This window comes from Mus caroli, unplaced genomic scaffold, assembly GCF_978045245.1.
Source record: "Mus caroli unplaced genomic scaffold, Mus_caroli_1 scaffold_13, whole genome shotgun sequence".
Lineage (NCBI taxonomy): Eukaryota > Metazoa > Chordata > Mammalia > Rodentia > Muridae > Mus > Mus caroli.
Window position 1 is genome coordinate 77,082,325 of NW_028227268.1, and position 15,483 is coordinate 77,097,807.

Here is a 15,483-nt window from a genome sequence, read left to right on the forward strand (position 1 = left end):
TGGGGGAGAAAGGTTTACTCAGCTTTCACTTCCATATCCTTGTTCATCCTTAAAGGACATCAGGGCTGGAACCTGGAGGCAGGAACTGATGCAGAAGTCATAGAGAGGTGCTGTTTCCTGGCTTGTTCAACCTTCTCTTCCATAGAACCCAGGACCACCAGCCCAGGAGTGGCATCACCCACAGTGGTCTGGGCCCTCCCTCATCAAACACTAATTAAGAAATGCCGGACAGGCTTGCTTACAGCTCAATCCTATGCAGGTTCCCTCTCTTACATGACTAGCTTGCGTCAAGTTGACACAAAACTAGCCAGCACACCAGTTCACCATGACACAGGTAGCCTCTGAAGCAAGGTGGAGATAGAGACTGGGTAGGGGGATGAAGAATCAAAGATGATTTGCGTTTTTCTATAAATCTTCAAAGGTGCCTGGGCTCATGCTGGGTCTGTAAAAGCTTAACTTTTTTAAATTTTTTCTAAATGGTTACTATGGACACTGAATTGGGTAAGGGAGGATGCCTGCCCTCAGAGCACTCTCAGACTCTATCAGGAAGCAGGACAGAAGAGAAGCAGGGAGGGGGGAGGCACCAAAACATCTGCTTCTGTTTTCCTTCAAGTTGATTTAAGGGAGCCTCCCATTTGGAGGCAGGCAGGGGATGTGGCAGTACAGGACACTTAGAGATAATCCAGGGGCCACACCGACTACTGTCACAGTACGGGAGTAAAAGCCACCCTTGGACTCAGGTTCAGCAGAGGGTAAGAGGTAGCCTCTCTCCATAAGGCCAAGCCCCATCCGCACAGATGTCACACTGACAAGCCACCACCACCAAGAGGCTCCCACTGTAAACAGTGACGAACCAAACCGTAGGAGGTGTTTGGGACTTTGGCTCACAGCAGGGAATTCAGACACTGTAAAGAGTCTTCCTGCTTTGGGGGCAGCAGAGATTGAACAGAGAAAATTCTCTAAGATGATTTCCTTTTAGGGAGAAATCCCACAAGCCAGTAGCGTGCTGGCGTGCCTGCTGCTCTCGGGTGTCATCCTGCAAGCATCCAGCTCTGTGAGCCTGAGGGGCCTGCCCTGTGTTTCCACTCATGGCTGTGCATTCCTTCCCCGTTCTGCTGAACACCGTTTCCTTTTGACCAATAGAAATTTCACTTTATCCCGTGTTGAGTATTTAACAAGACCCTAGTAAAAGAGGACATGCCAGTTTGATAAGTCACCTACTTCTCAAGGAATAGTCGAACACTACAGTCAGGTCAACCTGAAAGTATAATCTGGTTACTCAGGAGTGGGGATGGGGGAAAGACCTTAGAGTGGGACTGAGGTCCACTGTACCCCATTAATGTGTGTAGGTGATTTGTGAAGAAGAAAACTAAATTAAAACATAAACTCAGGGCCAGTGAGATGGCTCCGTGGGTAAAGACACTTGCTGCCAAGCTTACCAGGCTAAGTGTGAGCCCCAGGACACACGTGATGGAAGGAAGGAATGACTGGGTGCAAGTTGTCCTCTGAGCTCTACACATGTGCCAAACACACATGTGTGCACACACGCTGAATGCTCGCACACATAAATAATAATAAATACAATTTCATCGACCCATAGGCTAAATCAGTAAATAAATGCTAACAAGTTGTGGACACTGAAGCTGGCCAGCTAGGTGTTCTCGTCTGCTGGACCTTGTATGGTGTCTGGGTCAGTGACAGGAAACTGTCGACGGCAGACTTAATGCAGGGAAGGTTGAAGGAGCAAGCAGTGTGGCCTTTGTCTTTGTTTCTGAGCAAACCAAGGCGACCTGGTTTTCAGCCAGCACCATTGTTCCCAGCTCTCCCCTGAAGTGTCACATAATCTCATAGGAAACATTTTATCTCACTGCCTTCATTTTCCCATCTCTGAAATGGGATGGTAGCTGCTCCACCTCCCGAGCTGGCCTGACTTTTTAAAGTCAGTATCTTTTCTTTTGAAGTCTGTTATATCATTAACAGCTGGCGAGATAAATCATTTCCAAGATGACAGAGGGTCAAGCCACTGATCAGGGAGGAAAGATCTCTGCTGATATTCCACTTGGTAAAAAATCATTGTGAGCCTTGTTTACTTTTCCAAGTACTCACTGTAGGTATTCATACCTTTTGCATGTTACTGAGGAATCATGGATGTTTGCAGAAAGGCTAGGGAATTTGCATACACACACACACACACACACACACACACACACACACACACACACAATGTGGTACGGTCTGCATTTCTTGCCTGTTAATGAATAAACCAGAATTCCTAAAGATGCAAAGGGCCATAGAAAAGAATATTGAGAAGCTATGGGTGGAATCAGGTGTTTCATGTAATCAGAGTCCTCCATGAAAATGGGAGACCCTTGGGGAAGACCCCCACTGTGAGGAACAGAATGTAGGTCAGAGCTCCTTTAAGCGCTGCCCTTTATACATTAGAACAGACCACAAACTGACCTCATTTGCATCGAGCACTAGATGGCCTCTCTTTCCTGTGAAAAGTAAGTGAGGGCTGGGGTGAGGTTCACTGGGTGAAGGGCTTTTCATGGAAACATGGAGACCTGTGTTCAGATCCCTAGTACCCCCGTGAAAGCCAGGGGTGGTCACAAACCTGTCACCCTAGCAATAGAGAAGGGGACAGACAGACATCTCAGGGGCTTGCTGGCAGCCAGTCTCCACAGTACAGTGAGCTCCAGGTTCAGTGACAGACCCTATCTTAAAACATAGGCAAAGAGATCAGATAAAGGCACACAAAGTTGGCCTTTGACTTCCATGTGCATACACAGGCAAAGTACATGTGCATACACATGTATGTGCATGCACATGTATGAAATGAAGTACCAGAAAAGATGACAGACTCGCATTCCAATAACAATTATGCCAACAAACAGGAAAAGTTCCACGTTGCTATCAGTCTGTGAAGTGGGACCTCCAAAGCCCAGACAGTTCCTAATCTCTCCATTTGATAAAGACATCTTTCTTCAGAGCACATTGACAGCTGAGAGTATGAGGCATGGCTGTCACCTGGGAAGTTGTCTGGCCACCGTCCTTGAGAAGCAGTCTTGTTATATAGCAAAAAAACAAAACAAAAAAAAAGAGGTTGGTTTTTTTGGTTGGTTGGTTGGTTGGTTTTTTTTTTTTTTTTTTTTTTTTTTTTTTTTTTTTTTTTTTGAGACAGGGCTTTTCCCAGTGTAGCCTCCTTGGCTGTCCTGGAACAGCCTGTAAACCAGACTGGCCCCGAACTTCCAGAGACTTCCTCCTGCCTCTGTCTTCCGAGTGTTGGGATTAAAGGTATGCTCCACCACCATCCAGCTAGCAAAACCTTTTAAAGTATTTACATTCCCTGACTCCCAATAAGATTTATCCAGTAACATAACAGGAGACGATGCTCACAAAATGTCATGTCCACAGGGAACTGCTTTAGAATTGTCCCGAGTAGTGAAGATTTGTGAACAATTTAAAATAACCCGCAAGGGTAGAGAACTAAACACGCTTATCAGAGGCTGTTTCTGGGATAGCCACCTAAAAACTATGGCACTGAATGTATTATGGAAATGAGTTTTTAAATTAGAGATCTGTAAAGTAAAAATGTAATAGAGATGAGCTGCTATATGCATGCATATATCCATATTCATAACTGTGAACGATCTACATATATCTATTTTTTAAGAAAGCTCTTCTCTGGGTAGTGAGATAAGTGAAATAGTGTCTTTCTTATATGTTACTTAAAGTTTTCTCCAAATTTTACCCAGTAAATGCATATTACTTTTGTGGTTCACAGAAAGAAATGGAAGGGCAAACACTTCTTCAGGGAAAGGGGTCGAGGCCCCTTCCGTTGGCTGTAGTGGACGGAGAACTGGGAGTCAAGCCACAGCTTTTATAAAATCATTTGCCAATGTTTTCAAACCAGGATTCTCAGGCGCTGCCTGGTTCAGAATAACCAGGAAGGCAGCAGATTCCTTAGGACACCAGAAGTCCCTTAATTTGCTGATAAGAACATACACGGGTTGTTTATTTACTGAGCGTCCCCACAGAGCCATGTTCTTCACGTGTAGAGAGAGCTGAACAGAACAGAGCAAACACACCAAAAAAATCAGTCAAGTACTAAGCTCATGCTATCTTATGAGCACTTTATCTGGCTAACTCTGGCAGCTCGAGTGGTCTCCTGTGTCTGCCATGCAATCGAGTTGATTCTGCATGAATCGGGGTGTTCTCCTGGTTCGTGAGACAGTGGTGTTTCAGACATGTCCGCCAACTCTTCCCCATCTCACCGTCCTCCTTCACTTTATAGTTGTCATGACAACTACACTCAAGGGCCACGGTCATCACAATCTCTGCTTCCTGATTTATTTCCTTCCCTGGATTTACTTAGAGGCTCTGTGGTTGGGGGAGGGGAAGGTCTGTTGGTCCCTTCCAGCCCCCTACAGAATGGGCCCCTGAGAGCCCTTCCTCCCACTGGGAGCTGATCCCACGCGTGTGTCCTGTGGGTCCGGAGTCTCAGAAGCCAGCTTTCTTTAGCTTTGTTCCCAGACAGAAAGACCTGACTTTGACCTTAGTCTGTAATACGCGTTCTGCAGAGGCTTTCGGCACCTTTGCTCTTAGATGTTTTCACTCAGAGCACAGACCCTTGTGGGAGAGACGGTCTTGTTTGATGTGCCTGTCTGCCTGTCTGATTACTCGAGATGCAGTAGCCAAGACCAGATGAGACGCTTGTTTGAATTACTAATAGAGACCATTTGCCATTGTCAAAGAAGGGTTTCTAACAAGAGGAAATAGTTCTCTGAAGTCAGTGGCAAATTTTAAAACAGTGACATACGTTCCTTCTAGCACATTCCACGGTACAGAACTATTTTAAAAGTGAAAAGCTCACCCATTTCCCGCAGCCCATCTGCACCCACAATGAAGTTCACTCCTCCAAAATGTTTTCTACACGTACAATCCCACGCATGCGCTGTCCATCTGTGGGTTGTGCTGGTGTCTGAGGGCATTGTAGTAAATGTCATTTTCTCCAACTTGCCGAATTCACTTCATAATTTAATTTGTAGAACTAGGCTTCGGGGCTGGAGAGATGGCTCAGCGGTTAAGAGCACTGGCTGCTCTTCCAGAGGTCCTGAGTTCAAATCCCAGCAACCCCATGGTGGCTCACAGCCATCTGTAATGGGATCTGATGCCCTCTTCTGGTGTGTCTGAAGAGAGCTATTATGCACTCATACACATAAAATAAATAAATAAATAAATAAATAAATAAATCCTTCAAACAAACAAACAGAACCATGCTCCACTGAGCAGGATCCAAGCTCTGTACCTTCCCTCGGCTGCACCTCTGAGCTTCAGCTCCCTCCCTTCTGAGCAGAAATAATAATGTACCGGTAGAGTTGGACAGAGCCACCGCTCATCAGGAGCCTGCTGTGCCACACACTGTGGTAGTGTTACATTATAAAACTGATAGGAACGCTTCTGACTTCTGTGTATCTAGTTAGCCATCCTGGCCTGCATCACAAGCACATATATCATGCCTGGCTTATTAATGTGGATACTGGAGGACAGAATTTGGGTCCTTGTACTTGCAATGAGCCTATTTTTTTAGCCCCAACAAGCCTCTGAGACCAGTGTGTGCTCAGATGATTTTTTTTTTTAAATCAGTCTTCCGTTGATGGGGCCTGGATTTTACTTGCCATGGGTGACAGTTACCATAAGGCTTCCATGCCCTCAAGTTCTTAGGTTCAGTGCCCTGCTCTGGGAAGAGCATCAGTCCCAGGGAACAAGTTCTAGATGTGGCTGGCACCAGTATTTGGGGCTCTCCAGAGGAAGCGGGACAGATGGGATCTCGGATGTGAGTGATGCTGTGTTAACATATGCTTCCTGTCCCAGCAAATCGCCATCGCTCGGGAGGGTGACCTGCTGACCAAGGAGCGGCTCTGCTGCGGCCTGTCCATGTTTGAGGTCATCCTGACCCGAATCCGGAGCTACCTGCAGGATCCCATCTGGAGGGGCCCGCCACCCACCAATGGCGTCATGCATGTGGATGAGTGTGTGGAGTTTCACCGGCTATGGAGTGCCATGCAGTTTGTCTACTGTATCCCTGTGGGGACCAACGAGTTCACAGCTGAGTGAGTGCACCCTCTCCCCTCCCCACCCCCCTGGGATGCGCTAGCCAGAAAGGAGAATCAGGCCCGAAGAGGCTTGAACAGTGATACATATTGGTCACTGTGCCTGCGCTGGGCGTGGCAACAGTGGACTGTTCTTGGTCTCCGGAGGTTAAAGGGGCCAAACAGAATACGGAAGTACATATGTCAAGGTGTCCATGGGGCTGATTGGAGACAAGGGGAGGAGGTGGACGCCAGAGACTGGAGCTTGGTTGTCAGACCTGAATTTTCATACTACAAGTGATCCTGTAACCAGATCTGGGATGGGGTCTGTGAAGACGAATGAGCAGTCCAGGAAGATCAATAAATGGCTGTCATCAGAATCGGAGGCCAAGACTGAAAGAAAGCATCCCACGAGTGTCAACCTTTTGGCCCCTGAGCATCTACTCCCACCCCTGCAAAACTCCACTTAGGAAATGAGGAGCCTTCTGGGTCACCCACAGTCCTGTCAGCAGAGAAAACAGGAGCAGAGCCCCCTCTTCCTGCATCCATCTAGCTTCATACTGAGGGTGATGTGGCAGAGGTGACTAACTGGTCCTTTTGGGACTAAAAGCAGGGAAAGAAGGGATGGGGAGGGGAAGAGAAAGACCAGTAAGCTGCAGGGACTATGTCCTTCCAACCCTGTGATGGGAAGTGGGGGAGCTGCCCAGGGCAGGCTGGGAACAAAGTAAATGACAGAAGAATGGCCCTATAGTCATCAACGTGTCTCCTGGTCATTGCAGCCTCCAGTGGGGCTTCTGAGAGGCCAAGGAGCCAACACAGCCTCCTCTGACTGGCCTCAGGACAAGCCATGTGAGTCTGATTAGAGTTGAGGAGATGGCTGAGTGCAAGCCCTAAGGACCTGAGTTCTGTCCCCAGGAGCCATGTTTAAAAGCCAGGGGAAGAGCTGGAGAGATGGCTCAGTGGGTAAGAGCACCACACTGCTATTACAGAAGACAAAAGTTCGGATCCCAGCACCCATGTCAGATGGCTCACAATTGCCTGCTAGTCCAGCTCTGGGAGGACCTGTCGCCACTGGCTTCTGCCCACTACGGACATCTGCATTCGTGTGTGCACATCCATAGAGACACGTCATTTAACATACACATTTCAAAAAAAGCCAAGTGAGGCATTGTGCACCTGTAGTCCTAAAACTAGCGAGGCTGAGACTGGAAGATGTCTGGAAGTTTGTCGACCAGTTTCACTAGCAATCTAGCCAGTGAGTCAAACAGTCTCACTGCATTGGCAAGCCAGATTTAGGGACAGAGACTGAGAAAGCAAGGTAAGGACCAATTGAGGATGATACCCAACCTCCATCTCTGGCCTGCACATATATGTGTGGGCAGGAGGAGAGACAGAGAGGGAGTCTGATTGTGTTTTCCTTCATGTGTTCTTCTCTTCCTCCAAGCTGACTGTTGTCTCCTTGGGGTAGCTGTACTTTGGCAAGGGCATTTTCTCTCAGTCTCATACTGTTTCCTTCCCAACCCTAGGCAGTGCTTCGGTGACGGCTTGAACTGGGCCGGCTGCTCCATCATTGTCTTGCTGGGCCAGCAGCGGCGCTTTGACCTGTTTGACTTCTGTTATCATCTGCTGAAGGTGCAGAGGCAGGATGGGAAGGATGAGATCATTAAGAATGTGGTAAGCAGATATGGCTGGCCTGAGACGTGACGTCTGGCAACAGGGCTATCTTGAGGAAGGAGTAGGACAAGCTGCTTATGGAGGGTGAGCGATGGCTATGCACAGACACTTCACAAGTTAGAGACATACTCAGAAAAGGCCTGCCCAGAACATGCTGTGACAGATTGGGTAACCCTGAGAAGCAAGCCTGGACTCCTGATTCCCTGACCCAAGCAGACCCTGTTGGTGCTGGCCACCATTGCCACAGCACACTGGACACTACAGCCATGGCAGACACTGGGACTGGACACTATAGCCATGGCTGTTGGGTGCTGTAAGAAAACAGAGCCTTTAAACTGAACGGCAGTGGTGGGGAGGAAGTCAGAAGTCTTCATAGAAGTTAGGACTTGGGTTGGATGATGGGCAGTGCATGGGGCCAGTGGCCTGGGTGGATTCCAGACACAGGGAGCAGCTACCACACAGCATGGTGGCAAACACAGTGGCCCTCAACCTCTGGGTTGTGACCTCTTTGGAGGGGGGTGGTTGAAGGCCTGTTTCACAGGGGTCACATCAGGTATCCTGAGCATCAGCTTGTTTACATTGCCATTCATAACAGTAGCAAAATTATAGTTAGGAAGTAGGAATGAAATTGTTTTTGTTTTTGTTTTTAGTTTGTTTGGTTGGTTTTTGGTTTTTTGGGGGGTTTTTGTTTTTGTTTATTTTGAGACAGGGTTTCTCTGTTTAGCCCTGGCTGTCCTGGAACTCACTTTGTAGACCAGACTGGCCTCGAACTCAGAAATCCGCCTGCCTCTGCCTCCTGAGTACTAGGATTAAAGGCATGCGCCACCACACCCGGCTATGGAATGAAATAGTTTTATGGCTGGGGAGGGGGTGGTTGTCCCAATATGGGAACTGTATTAAAGGGTCACAGCACTAGGAAGGTTGATCTGTCTGGTCTGGCCCAGAGGAGCTGTCCAGGAGGACGTAGGAGCCTCCTTACAAACAACAGGGGGGGGGGGGTTTAAGAGTTGTGGTAATCGTTAGTAACTATTTTCCCGTATCCAGTTCAGTGTTACTTTAAATACCCTCACAGTACCCTGCGACCCTCATCCTCCTCCCTCGAGAATTTTCATTTTCTCCTGCTGAAGCTTTGTGTCCATTTAAATGACTCCCCAGTGCCTGGCAGCCATCATTTTTCTGTCTCCATGAATGTAAGGGCTTTGCATACCTTAACAGTAACAGCAGTCTCTGTCCTTGTGTGACTGGCTCATCACATTTCATAAGGCCCATCCACCCCACAGCATGTCAGAATCCCATTCTTTTATAGTTCACTAGTACTTTATTGTATGCGAAACACAGGCCACTGATGGACCCTTGTGTTGCATTCCCCTTTAGCAACTAGGAATAACGGCAGAACTCTGAACTCACACATCTTAGGCAGCTTACTGAGTCTCTCCTTCGGTTCTTTGAAGTATACACTCAGAACTCTAAGTGCTGGACCATCTGGTAATTTTCTTTAATTCTTTTGAGGAACAGCCAGACTGTCTTCCCTAATGGGTGCACCATTTTATATTCCCACCAGCAACACCCAAGAGTACAGAGTTCCGCATATCATTGGGTCTTTGTGTGTCTTCTGTAGAGAAATGCCTTTGAGCCTTTTCTTTGAATTTTAATTGCTCCTTAAATTTTTCTCATGTTTACTTCCTTTGTGAGCATGTGGGTGTATGTTTGGAGAGGCCTGCCACAGCACATGGGTGGGGGTCTGAGGCCAACATAATGAAGTCATTTCTCTTCTCCTGACATGTGGGGTCTGGGATCCAACTGAGATCCTCAGACGTGACAGCACTTTTACCCACTGAGCTACCTTAGTGGCCTTGGATTATAGCATTTATATATATTCAGAACAACAGCTACTTGCCTGTTTTATAAGTGCTTCCTTTCATTCTCTTGATGATATCTTTTAATGCACACAAGTCTTCATTTCCCTCTGCATTGGCTGTCAAATCTGACATCATGGTGGTTTACTCCTGTGCTTTCTTCTAAGAACTTCATAGTTTGTCTCACGTTGAAGCCTTTTATTCATTTCCAACTTATTCTTGAATAGAGTCTATAAGGTCTAACATTCATCTGCATAGGATTCCAGGTTTCCCAGGATTTGTTGAAAATGTTACCCCTGGCACTCACACATACTTCAGAAGTCTTGCCCATCCTGTTCACAGTCGTTTGGTTCAACACAGTTTGTTTCTAGTCGTACAGTTCTATTTCACTGGTCTTCGTGACAGTACTGCAGAGCTTTGATTATAGTAGCTTTATTATAAGCCTTCAAACTTGCAAAGGTTGTCAGCAACCTTTAGCGTTTTATTTGGGAACCGTAGAGAAGATCTTTAACGAAAAGGGAAAGGTGACTGATGGAATGTCAGGAATCTGGATTGCAGCCCCCTCTCTGCCTCCCACTTTACCCCATCCTAACCTAAGCTTCCTCATTCTTCTCCAGCCCCTAAAGAAGATGGCTGACCGCATCAGGAAGTACCAGATCTTGAACAATGAGGTTTTTGCCATCCTGAACAAGTACATGAAGTCTGTAGAGACAGACAGCTCCACCGTAGAGCACGTGCGCTGCTTCCAGCCCCCAATCCACCAGTCATTGGCCACCACCTGCTAGGTAGAAAACCATGCAGACCTTCAACCTGGAGGAGGAGGAGGAGGGGGAGAAAACACAGTGACCAGCCTGCAGCAGGTCCAGTTGACAGTGTGTGGACAGGCCTGGAAGGAAAAGAAAACCTCCCCAACACATCTCTACCACTCCCAAGGGCTGGGCTCCCGCATGTTCTCCCATGATATCTCCATGGTGGATTCTCCATAGTGTAAATGAAAAAAACAACAAAAACACAGGGCAGTGTGTGCTTTCTTTTCTTTTTTTCCACCTTATCTGTATTGAAGAGCTACTGTTTCCACCCTGCAGCTGCCCACTTCATCTGCAATTACTTCCCAAGACCACCTCCCCAAGTCGTAACCTCCTACCCGCTATCTGTATTTGATCCAGCACTATAGTCTTAGAGACATAGAAGAGTGTAGCCATAGCAGGGATATCAGCCTGGCCCATTGGATATCTCAGCTTACTGGCCCATCTTCTGTGGCTTCTCCCTCCAGTTCCCTCACCACAGCACTTCCTGCTCGTGACATTAGGGATTCCACCACCAAAGTCTGATCCCTGGTGAACCAGGAAGAGGTTGCTGATGTCAAGACAACAGATGATGCTGATCAAGATCTGTTACAGCCTCCCTAAGACCCACCCTAGACCTTCCTTACAGAACAAACCTAGAGAGAAGAAAGTGAGGCTTGCAAAACCACACCGCACTGGGTGGAACTAGGTGAAGATGACCACAGGCCTACTGTGAGGGAGGGAGAGAGCCATCAGCACAGGGCAAAACTCCAGATCCAAAGGAGAAATGTTAGGCCTTGTTAACAGAGTGGGAAGATAAGGCACTCCTGGTCCTCAAACAGAGGCTTATCACTGAACCACATGGGAATCCACATGGTCCGTCATAGCGCTACACATAGCATTCGTGAGTGACCAAGTCAGTGACTGCTTAACACAGAACCTAATCCAGGAAAATCCCCCAAGAAAGAAAACCTAAAGGGGTTACTTTAATTGGAGACAGGGTGGCAAGGAGGAAAAAAAATCTTTGTCAACAAGCTTTCTATCCCCAGACCCCTCCCCTCAAAAAGAAGTCTTCTTTGAGCTAACTGGAATGTTCTCATGTCGGCTACTAAAAGATTCTTGGAATGTTCTTTTACTCTCAACGTCCTAGTCTCTCCCTTTTGCTCAAGCTCAGTCATGGGGATGTATTAACTTCTATGTTTCAGACTAAAACGCCCCTGCACAGTCCCCACAAATAGCACATCTTTAAAGAGACTGCCCAAGTCTCCGTACAGAGCTAGTCATCTGACCTGCAGAGAGGACATAGCCCTGAGCCCCCAAGACACAGGAATGATAGATATTCCTCTACCAGCCTGGGGAGGACAGAAGAAGACAGGAGTAACCATCCCCTGCCCTAGGAAGGTGATTGTTATCCATCCGTTTTTTTAACCACACAGAGAAGAGAAGAGATGTGCATAATCAGCACTCTGCCAGACAGGGCCATGTACCCCAGGGAGGTCATATAAATTAGAACCCTTAAGGATGGCACACCAGAGTGTTCATTTCTGGACACTAACTTTGAATCTCTGGGAATAGAGCCAGAAGACCTGCCTCTTCTCAGATAGCTCACTGCACACCACATACTCAGACCTTGCTGTAGATTGGACAACTCTGCTAGCTGGGGGCCCTGTGGTCTCTCTGAGCAAGAGTAGGAGCATTTGTCATGTAGGGTCGTGGTTTGAAACAGAAACTGTCCCGTCCTCCTGTCTGGCACTGTTAATTCTTAGTCTGATGATTTTTCAATGACCATAGCTGTATCCCAGAGGCAGATTCCACTTTCCAGATCGTCAGCTCTGGCTGGGGACAGTATGTGATAAACAGACTTTATACCCGCTTAGTGTTCCCTCACTGCTCTGTAGAGATTTGGGCTGTCCATAAGGCCGCCTTCCTGGCAGCTCATCCCTTCTACCCTGCACCCCTGACCCCAACAGTTGACCCTCTGGGAAGAGTCACATTCTGCTCAAGATATTTGATCCCAATAAATTGAGGTCCTCACTTTGAGGACAGAGATTCCATTTTTGCAGCACTTGCCTGCAAACTCTGGACAACTTCAATGCTCTTTCCTCTCTAGTGGTCCTTGCTGCCCCCCCCCTTTGATTTTTTTAATGTATTTAAAAAACAAGAAAAAAGCTTAGATTTTAAAATGTTTTAAAAAGAATTCTGTTTCAGAAATTGTCAAATGTGTACCATATTTGTATTAAGAGTTGTTGGGGATTTTTTGTACAATGAATTTACATTTATTTATGGTGAACTTATATTTACGCTTGTGATCAAATAATGATGTTAAATTCTTAAATCCTATTTGCTATGCAGCTGAAGATGATATTTTGATTTGTATTTTGGGGGTACCTGTGTTGAGTTGATAAAACATTTTCATCTCCATTAAAACTGCTTCCAAACCAGTTAAAACAGCATCTTTGTCCTGACTTCTTGGCCACATTCCAGTCTTCATTGATCTATGGAAGCCACATTAAAACCAATGTCTAGATAAAGTGAAATAAAATGGAAGAAAATTATAAAATACCACATACATGCACCCTAAATTAACAGATTGTTTTGTTTTCTACCCAAATCAATTATAACTTTAAAAAGTAAAACTAATAGTGAAGCACAGCTTTAATTCCAGCACTCCAGAGGCAGAGGCAGGAGGATATCTGTGAGTCTGAGGCCAGCCTGGTCTACAGAGTGAGTTCCAGGACAGCCAAGGCTACACAGAGAAACCCTGTCTCAAAAAACCAAAAATTAGGTAGGTAGACAGACAGACAGACAATAAAACTATTTGGGGCTTAGGAGGTTTCTGTGGTTAAAACATTTGCTGAGCCAAGCATGAGGCCTAGCGTTCAGGTCCCCAGGAGCCCACATAAATACCAGGTGCAGACAGCTCATCATCCATAGCTCCGGACTCTGAAGGTGGAACAGAGGAACCCCAGAGCAAGGCAGCTAGCGAGTCTACTATGCCACTGAGCTCTGGAGTTGATTAAGGGATTGAAGGCTGGAGAGTCTTCACGATATCAACTCCCAGCCTGCATTTGCACACACTTTTATACGTGAGTGTGACCACAAGCGACGTAGACATCTACAGATGCACACCACACACAGAAATAGTTTTGAGAGGAACGACTGGAAACTAATATGTGAGGATGCTTAATGTATATAGGTGCCATGCTGAGTCTAACCACCCTTCTTAGGCAGCTGCCGTCACTGTGTGGCACACACTTTACGCGCATTTTTACAGAAGTGTGGGAGACTATTTATTTTCACACAGATACCAAGTAGCAAAGCTGGAATTTGAAGAGAGCTCCGACACCTGGGCTAATGCTCACCCAGATCCCCCAAACTAGGTCTGAAAGTTTGGTCCCTAGGCTTTCAGGATGGTCTGGGGCAGTAAGATTGATCAGTCTGGTATCAGGAGGGAACCCAGCACGATGGGTCCCCAGGCTCAAGCAGTGCTACTGTCTGGAAAGTCATTGCTTTTAGAGAAAGCATTGATTATGTAGCAATTAGAAGGATGTGTTTCAACCAGCATCAGGGACTCGGACGCACATTTCACAGTCTCCCCAGATTTCCTAATGACCACCTCTTTCAGCTGCATGCCAGAGCCATGAGTGACCACTGCCATGACATGGGCCAACCTTCAGGCTCCCAGGACCTTGGTTCTCTACTGAAGCCCCTTCTAGCCATTGTTCTAGATGACTTCCCAGCAGTGTCCTTTGAGGGCCCTAGCTACCAAACCCAATATTCTTCTCTCAACTACCTCTAAAATTTGTCATTTTGCATGGCTGATGCCTGATACTGCCATTCATTTGAACTAACGTGTCTCCATCACAGTTATTTCCAAAGAGATGCTTAAAAGAGGGCAGTTTTCTCAGGCCTGCAGGTCCCAGTGTAAGGATGTGACTCTCAGAAAGTCAACACCATCCACAAAAGAAACTGATAAAGCTCTCACAGTCGAGAAGAGGTCGATATAAAGAATTCTGAAAGTTCTCTTTAAGGAGTTCAGGGAACTACAGGAGTAGACAGACAAAACCTTAAAACAAATGTGTGGAAATACATGAAGTGGGGGAAGGGAGGGGGAGAATGAATGAGAATGATCAGCAAACATTAGGAAAAAAAAAAAGGAAAAAAAAAAAAGCTGGGCGTGGTGGCGCACACCTTTAGTCCCAGCAGCACTTGAGAGGCAGAGGTCGGCAGATCTCTGAGTTCGAGGCCAGCCTGGTCTACAGAGTGAGTTCCAGGACAGCCAAGGCTACAGAGAAACCCTGTCTCGAAAAAACCAAAAAAAAAAAAAAAAAAAGAAGGGAAGGATTCAAACTTCCCTAATCTGAGGAGACATCAGCATAGATTCAAGAACTGTAACGATCCAAACCCAAAAAATAGTTCAGCAAAACCTAGAACCTTCTAAGTATTAAAAATCAAAGCCAGGAAGTGGGGGGTGACTTCCTCAGTAAATGTTTGCCTCTCAAGCATGAGGGGTTTTGTTCAAGTCTAAAGCACCCACGTATAAAGCTAAGCATAGCAGCATGTATCTATAATCCCTGCTGGAGAGGAGGGGGCTAAAGAGCCTGAGAACTGGCTAATCTGACCAAATCAAGAAGTGCCAGGCTCATTGAGACCTGCTTTAAAAGCTAACGTGGCAAGGCATAGTGGCACACACCTTTCATCCCAGCACTCAGGAGGCAGAGGAAGGTAAATGTTTGAATTCAAGGCCAGCTTGGTCTACTTAGTGAGTTCCAGAACAGCCAGGGCTACACAAAGAGAGAACCTCTCAAACCAAATAGGAGAAAAACTTAACAGGTGAAACATGAAGACACCTGATACTGATGTCTGGCCTTCACATACACACACATGTGTACACACACACACACACACACACACACACACACAAAGAGCGAGAAAGAGAGGGAGAGAGAGAGATATCAATGCCAAAGGCAAAAATACTTGTGAACAGAAAGAGGTAAGAAAACATCACATAAAAAGTCAACACTTTAATTATGAACAGGTTTTCCACCAGAAACTCTGCAGGCCAGAGACAGAGGG

General features: G+C 46.5%; 1 protein-coding gene across 5 annotated transcripts in view; it reads left to right on the forward strand.

The window, feature by feature from the left end:
• The window catches only part of Cyfip2 (cytoplasmic FMR1 interacting protein 2), a 119,241-nt gene extending 106,373 nt beyond the window's left edge, over positions 1–12,868 (forward strand). For 4 of the 5 annotated variants that reach the window (XM_021175634.3, XM_021175636.3, XM_085830086.1 and 1 more), the window contains exons 29-31: positions 5,875–6,113; positions 7,619–7,766; positions 10,240–12,867. In XM_021175634.3, the coding sequence (XP_021031293.1) occupies positions 5,875–6,113; positions 7,619–7,766; positions 10,240–10,407 (555 nt within the window). In that variant the 3' untranslated portion in view covers positions 10,408–12,867. Of the gene's footprint in view, positions 1–5,874; positions 6,114–7,618; positions 7,767–10,239 lie in introns of all 5 variants that reach the window. The other variant, XM_021175633.3, reaches the window with a different exon arrangement.
• The last annotated feature ends 2,615 nt before the right edge of the window (positions 12,869–15,483 follow it).